This window comes from Phialemonium atrogriseum, assembly GCF_030411735.1.
Source record: "Phialemonium atrogriseum strain 8032-3 unplaced genomic scaffold QBC33scaffold_5, whole genome shotgun sequence".
Lineage (NCBI taxonomy): Eukaryota > Fungi > Ascomycota > Sordariomycetes > Cephalothecales > Cephalothecaceae > Phialemonium > Phialemonium atrogriseum.
Window position 1 is genome coordinate 456,474 of NW_026848142.1, and position 7,316 is coordinate 463,789.

Here is a 7,316-nt window from a genome sequence, read left to right on the forward strand (position 1 = left end):
CTAGTTGCCAGGGCGACTGACGTCTTCGGCCCTTGGAAAGCGTATTCGGGTCGTGTCCACCTCGACGGCCACGGATAAAGGACCCTTTCAAAATCAGGGACGGCCAGACAAACTGGGGAACTTTGCTTGCACCGTCCCCTTTCCCCGGTGACATATCGGAGTCCGCTTGACCCCACAAGGTGCTTGCTTCCACCAATGTTGACGACCTTCCACGCAGCGGGAACTAGGATCAGGCGGGGATCATCCGCTTAAGATCGAGCAGCTCGCTGAGATCCCATTGCCTTCGCCATCTTCAACCGACTTCGTCAAGTTCCTTGGCAGCGAAGACGGAGTGACTGCAAACCGCTAGTAGCTCAGACCAAGACAGCCCAAGCAGCAGATGGACCCGCGAGGCTGCGCCCGAGCAATTTGGTCCTGAGCCGGTCCAAGATCACACCAACTCGGCGTCGCCTATCTCGACCAAGGGTTTGGCGTCGGACCACCGGAGGATCAGAATCGAGCCGTCCTTTACGTCCAATGCGCCATCGGCATCGACACCTTTGCTTTCCACCGTGGTGTCTCTTAGCAGACGGACAAAGACTGCGGTGTCGAGGTCGGGCGCATCGATCATGCTGATATTGCCAGCTGTATCATTCAGGTTTTGCAGAGGTGGCGGGAAAGAGCCCAAGAATGAGGACAAGTAATGATTGTGGAGGAGAGCCTGGTGCCGAGTGGCATAGGCCAGCTCAACCTCGGAGAGACGTGACCTCAGGGCGTCTGTGGACAGATAATGAAGCGTGTGCTTGTCGATCTGCAACGCAGGGATAATCAACAACGAAGTAAAGGGGCCGTTGGACGAGTCGGACGGTCATACCTTTGCTATTCGAGCTCTAAGGTAGCTGCGTACGAGATATCTATACCTCTCCAACTCGGTTTGAATGACAATGAGGGCGAAGTTGGTCTTGGGGTCCATATCCCCCGTCATTTCCTCAACCTTCTCAATCTGCTTCTTGATGCGGTCGTTTATGCGCTCAAAAAGCCCACCAGCAGGCCAGCTACGGAGCCAATCGGCGAGAATGATTAGAGATGGCGAGGCCTCAGAGCGAACTAGGACCTACTCTAAGAGTTCAGGGGCAGATCTTTCGGCCACCCAAGCGCGTGTTAATGCCTGGAGATCACGCGTCTCCTGGGGTACGGCATTAAAGGTGGGGTCCACCTCGCGAAGTATGTCGTCGATATCCATGTTGGCAGAGCTCGAGGCCGTCTTCAATGGCGCGGTGGCGTGTCTGCGGAAGCGACAATGCACACTGAGAGCTGACAGGATAAATCTGTTGTTTTTTGGGGGGCTTGGCTTGGCATAGAAGTTGTCGTTGGTTTGGCTGGTCGATCACGGACCCGCTTATTGGGCTAACGGGCTGCCTCGGCCCACGCCACTATCAACCACTCTCGACTCTTTCACCTTGGGATTCCTAATTGGGCTCACCTTTTTGCATTCATGGTCTAAGTCTGTCATGGCGTCAGGCCAAGCCCCATCAACAATCAGCCGACCACAGCCATCAAAAGTAACTGGTAACTGAGTTATGCTCAGTAGGCTATCGCGCGCGGAAACTAGCGTCTTAGCTGTTGGTCTATGGCATTTCGTGGCGCTTCAGCCGCCTGCACAGCGCCTCACCGCAAGCACCGGCGTACTCATAAAGCGGCCATTTCCCGAAGCTACTGGCCAGCCACACTGCACCAACAGTCCATTAGCAGGGACAGCCGACAGCTCACATGCGCCAGCTTAAAGAAGGTTCGGATATTTGCCACCACTACCCGTGGTGGTGTGGCCTAAGGAGACAGCAAGTGTAGCGTGTAAGAAGGCCATGAAGGGCGCCAACAGCGCGTAGTGCGCGCTGCCTTGAGGAGTCGAGACACTCTGTCAGTCTTCTTATTAGTTTCTAGTCATCGTGATTTCTATGACTGGCCTGATGTCCCGAGCGGGACAGCTAGTGTTTCGCACGAGGCAACTCGTCTAAAAGTATCAGCGGCATATCTTGCAGTATCATTCAAAGTTTGTCGCCGGATGCACCTAGCGGCCCGGGACTTGCTTGCCTCTGACCATCTGATTCAACCCTCTTCTTCTCCCTCTGCCGATTGTTAACTACACAATGCCCTCATCATGGCCTATGTTATAAGTTTGTGGGCTATTCTCGCCGTCAACAGCCTGGCTGCGCTTGCTGCCGAGTCTGGCAAGCCTCTGGGCAGCATGGCAGTCGACTTGTCTGATTACGCATATGCATGGACTCCAGCGGTTCCTGGGACTGTTCCTCTGGTCGGAGTCCCGGATCGCCGAGCGGACCTTGACAAGCGAGCGTGCCTCTCGAATGGCACCAACTTCTGCTTCGACGACGAGGATAAGTATTGCGCCAACTGTGGTATATGCTGCGGAGGGTCGAGTGGCTACTGTTGCGCTTCGGACCAGCAGTGCTGTGGGAATGCCTGCTGCGCTTCTGGGCAGGCCTGCTCGAAAGGTCAATGTTATTTGCCCGAGTAAGCCCCCAAGTCCTCCTCGCATCATGGCCACATCCGAGAAGAAGTGTTTAACAAGTATGCTAGTGAAACCATCACTGTGACAAGCACAGCTTCAGTCACTGTCTCCCATGTTGCTACACAGGTCGTGACCGTCTTCCAGATTGTGGTGGACACGTCCACAATTGTCTCAACAGTCTCGATTACAGTCTCGAGCGCAGCCACTCAGACGGATGTAACGTATGTTACAACTACAGTTGTTGCGAGGAGAGCGGCTCCACTGGATACGATTCCTGGAAGACTGGAGCGCCATAAAGCCCCTCATCCAGCACAGGCGCCAGTCTCAAAACCTGAATTAGCTCGTCGAGACGAGGGACCTACAGGAGACCTTGCCACTCCCATCGCATCAACGGGCGTGGTGACCTTGTTCGTCACCAAAACGAGCGATGTAACGAGGACTGAGATGACTACGGTAACGGCCCCGACAACTTCCTTAGTCCTGACTACGATTTTCCAGACAATTACAAAGTAAGTGAACCCGTAAAACCCAGCGGACTTAGTCCACTTGCGACCCCCGACTAACCTGACTCGCTTCAGGGTGTTAGATGCTCATGTGACGGTCTCGATTACCAGCATAATTTCAGTTACCTCGCATGCACCAACGACCGAATCAAGGACGGAAACCCCAAGCCCAGCCGTCGTCATATCTTCCGCCGTCTTCACGCCCTCCACAGGCCTCGGACCCCCCGCCCCTGCCCCAACCTCGGCCCTGATCTCATCGACGCCCGACCCCAGCGCCTCCCCAGCGACCACGCCGTCAAGCGGGGGCCTGTCGACCGGCGCCATAGCCGGCATCGCCGTGGGCTCCGCGCTAACCCTAGTCCTGGTTGCCATAGCGTCCTTTCTCGTCTGCTTCCGCCGCCGCCGCCGGAGCCGCCGGGCCCACCAGGATCTCGCCAGCTACCCGGACATGGACACGCGGCGGCCGACCCTGCCCACGATCTTCGACCCCACCGCCCCGCACCACGAATATTCCCACGACGACCACATGTCCCCCCCGACCGACGATCCATACGCGGTATCGCCGATGAGCCCGGACAGCACCCTCGGCCACCACCGCCACGTCTCGGGCCAGACGCTAGTCGGCAGCGCACACAGGACGTCGACAGGCGGCGGCGCGGGCAAACCGGGCGCGACCATGGACGACCGCCTCTCCCTCGCCAAGACGAGTCCCGTGCCCCACGGCGGCGGCGGCGGCGACACGCCCACGCCCCGCATACCGGACCTGCCCGAGTTTCCCGATACCCAACGGGCCGTCGAGGCGGACGGCAACGAGGTCGCCGAGCTGGACGCCGGCGGCGGCGGCGGTGGCGCCAACGAGTTGGACGCCGGCGGCGGCGGCGCGGTGGGCGTGCCGCACCGCCAGCAGCAGCAGCAGCAGCATCGGAACTACCGCCAGGCGGGCTATGGCCAGTCGTACGAGGGCGCCGATGAGATGGACGCCAGGGAACCCGCCGACGGGCCGGAACGGGCGGCGGCTTCGGAGCCTCGGAATCCGTTTGGGCGTGGTTCATACCCCAATTTCTAATCAGTGGAAGGAAGAGGGCATAAACGAACTCAATAGGGTGTACGATTTCCCGCATGTTTGGGGGACGGATGTCTGGGTGGGCGAAATCTTTATACATGGGCTTGCATATTTGGTTAATTGTGGGAGTTTTTTTTAAGGGGAAAGGGGTCGGTAGGTAGGTGTAGACGGCTATAGGCATGTATCTGCTTTTTCGACCCTTTCCCATCTGCACGGGGAGAGAAAATAAAACAAGAACAAAAAAATTGAAAAATAGCATCGTCACTAGCAGTGTGGCACGGCTTTACTATTCAGGGGCCGGCCCAGGGAGAACAAATATGTCTCGCCCGACCTCAAGCTTGTCATTGAATAATATATCCAAAGTCGTCATCGTGGTATCTATCACAGCATTCATTATACAATATCATCAAAAGTCATCACTATCCCTCTCGTCGGGGACCACCACACTTCGTTATCGCTCATATCTCGGCAGGGGTTCTGGTGGGGGAGACGGGAGGTGTGAAGAAGATGGCTCCGCCATGGCATACCCGGGGCCGTAGCCTTCGTCGTCACTCAGCACCGGCGCCGAGGGCTCGAAGGTCGCGGGAGACGGGGTGGTAGCTGCGGGCGAACTCGGTCCCGCTACAGGTCCGGGCTCGCAGTCCTCGGGGAACTCGGGGGGGACACTCGCCTCTGCAAGCAACCGAAGCCGTTCAAGTTCCTGCTTGTCGTCGGTCGATGCTGCCTCTGTGCCCGAAGACAGTTCATCGAGCGTCGGGGCTGATGGGCCTTCTGATGTTTGGGCCGGAGGGGGTTGTGACGGGCCTGCTTCCGGTTCGTCTTCGGCGTCATAAATGTTTGCGCCTTCCAGAAAAGGCGACGTTGAAGGGCCGGCGACGGGGGACTCGGTCGGTTGGCTGGGCAATAACCTCTGCTCAGCTTGCCTTATTCGATCCTTTTCTGTAAGCCCGCTATCGTCGGGAACTTCGGGAGGCGGTATATAGACTGGCGCCGCAGGCTCCGGAGAGCTGAAGTATGAATATCGTTCCGGCGCATCCGCTGGGATGGGCCCGTACTCTGAAGAGTAGGCCTGTGGACCATGTCCATACCCATGTCCATGCCCATCATCTTCCAAACCGTTTTGCCACCCGCCCTTCTCCTCGGCGGGTCCCTCGAAGATGCTGGATTCGGCTACCTGCTGCGTGTAGGTCGACGCCGGAGGCCGCGACAACCCCCTCCCTCGTTGCCGCATGCTGTCCACCGTCCCGACAACGACCTCGAAAGCAACCGAGATGACACCTTTCTCACGCCTCAGTCGATCTGTATCGATGAGGCTGCCACCCCAGGAGGCCAACGACGCTGCACCGCCTTCGTACGGGTTTGATGTCAATGGTATCGCGGCAGGAGCGCCCAGAGTCCCTACTCTAGGGGCCGAAGACTGGCCGGACTGGATTTGGCTGGCCAGCTTCCCCCCAAGGTCGACAATGACCTCTAACTGATATTTGAAAGTGATCATCTCGCCAGGAACCCCTTTAATTGTCGGGAAGACATCCTCTGGTACCCTGACCGATGTCGTAACGCTCGCGGTCAGGGACACGGGATCGATAATCAGGGGGCTAAAAGCCTGAGATAGGTCCTTGCGGAACACACTGCAGGGGCCCGCCGAGGACAGAGAGAGGCCGCCGAGGCCGGTTCTCGACTTTGGGTAGTATTCCTCCTTTTCCCGCCCTTTTGACAGTTTCTTGAAGGGCGGTAGCGGCGGGGAGGAGTCTATCCGCCCTTGCCTATATAACGTCACAATAACGCCGTGCATGCTCTTGATCCGTTTGATGTGTTGTACGGATATTTTTACCGGTATCATGTCGCCAGGTAGGCAGCCTCCCTTCAGCAGTTCGATGGTCGCCGTGATTGTCCTGTCCTCGGTTGTAGATAGCCGGTTGGCTCCCGCTTGATGGCTGCCAGATTCGCGTGCGTGACTGTGGTCGCCACCCGCGCCCCTACTGAGGCCGGTACTGCCGCTGATGCCGCTATCCCCGCTGACCTCGCTCCGCACGTCGCTAGGCACTGGGCTCCTGGGGTGGATTGCAGGATCCAGGCCAAGGTCGTCGCCGACCACAGATAGCGAACCTTCGGTCGAGTTCTCATTCGCCCGTGTTGAGTCCAGGTCAGAAGCTGGTTCCGTCGTGTCTGACGCAACGGCGGGACCCTTATCAGCCCCCACCGGCCTCTTCCTCTTGGACTTCTTTGGCAATGGTTCTAAATAGATGGTACGGGCGCGGGGTGGAGTAAGCGGCCCGACATCCAGCTTCTCAACGAGATATATCTTGCGTTCACAGCTCGTAGTCGGCGATATCGGCGTCGGGCGGGTCAGGGTCGCGGTGATCATGTAGGATATAGTCCCACGTTCGAACTAGTTGCGACGTGTTAGCATGGCGGGAGCAACTAGGATCTCTATCAGGCAAGGGCGACGTACATCTATGCTACTTGGTAGGCCCTTGTCGGGGAACAGGAGATCGAAGTTGAACTCGTATTTGCCAGTCTCGAGACGTCCGTCGGCGCTGAGGACCTGCTCATCCTGGAATAGCGAGGCGAATCCGTTGCCGTAATATTTGAGGCTCGAGCGGCCCTGGGCGGGAATCTCGGCGGGGACGACAGCCGGCTCGTTGGCGGCACCATTTGGGCCTTTGTAGACGCGGACGTAGCCATGGAGGGAGACAGTCAAATGGGTGATTCGCACAGGCTTAAGTATCGTCAAGATGACAGCACCGCAGACATGGTCGCCGGCCGAGTACTTGCGGTGCGGATCGGCGGGGCGGATGTGGAAGTCGGCGAGATTGCGCGTCCGCTGCCGAATGGGGAGGGCAAAGCGCGAGAAAAAAGAGCGACTCGAGGGGGTCTCTTCCAGCGATGGGGAGGCGGCGGGAGTACTGTCGCCCGAGTATGGGCCCATCTATGCTGCTGGTGTTGCGCGTGGGATTGTCGACAATGTGGTGCAATAAGGAGGACTCGGGCGAGGCAGAGACAGCTGACGTGGATGAAATGATCGCGGGCTGGCTGGGTTTGAGGCCAATTGCCAGCCGCCGCACCCGAACAAAAAGCCAGGTGGGCAGGTTGGGCACCGCGATTTAGACGCAATCCGCCGTACGAATGTGTACAAAAAAAAAAAGATCCCCGCAAAGAATCTAGATGCAGAGAAAGAAGCAACGGGATGATCTTACAGCTGATGCAGTTGCATATGCCAAGACCGAACAAGCAAGAGGATGGC

The 7,316-nt window shown here is 57.8% G+C and overlaps 3 protein-coding genes across 3 annotated transcripts; 1 reads left to right on the forward strand and 2 right to left on the reverse strand.

Moving 5' to 3' along the window:
* Window positions 1–292: 292 nt before the first annotated feature.
* QBC33DRAFT_306699 (GINS complex, Sld5 component) lies at window positions 293–1,390 on the reverse strand. Its single transcript, XM_060423444.1, has 3 exons — window positions 1,098–1,390; window positions 854–1,034; window positions 293–790 (listed from the first exon to the last, which is right to left on the reverse strand). Exons 1-3 carry the CDS (start codon window positions 1,220–1,222, stop codon window positions 431–433), a joined length of 666 nt encoding a protein of 221 aa, XP_060286153.1. The 5' UTR covers window positions 1,223–1,390; the 3' UTR covers window positions 293–430.
* A 747-nt stretch (window positions 1,391–2,137) lies between these two features.
* QBC33DRAFT_556360 (uncharacterized protein) lies at window positions 2,138–4,075 on the forward strand (the record flags this gene model as incomplete). Its single annotated transcript, XM_060429722.1, has 4 exons — window positions 2,138–2,376; window positions 2,575–2,935; window positions 3,005–3,015; window positions 3,085–4,075. 4 exons carry the CDS (start codon window positions 2,138–2,140, stop codon window positions 4,073–4,075), a joined length of 1,602 nt encoding a protein of 533 aa, XP_060286154.1.
* A 352-nt stretch (window positions 4,076–4,427) lies between these two features.
* QBC33DRAFT_306748 (arrestin) lies at window positions 4,428–7,316 on the reverse strand. The gene is made up of 2 exons (XM_060423445.1): window positions 6,525–7,316; window positions 4,428–6,461 (listed from the first exon to the last, which is right to left on the reverse strand). The coding sequence occupies exons 1-2, from the start codon at window positions 6,999–7,001 to the stop codon at window positions 4,524–4,526; spliced, it is 2,415 nt and encodes an 804-aa protein (XP_060286155.1). The 5' UTR covers window positions 7,002–7,316; the 3' UTR covers window positions 4,428–4,523.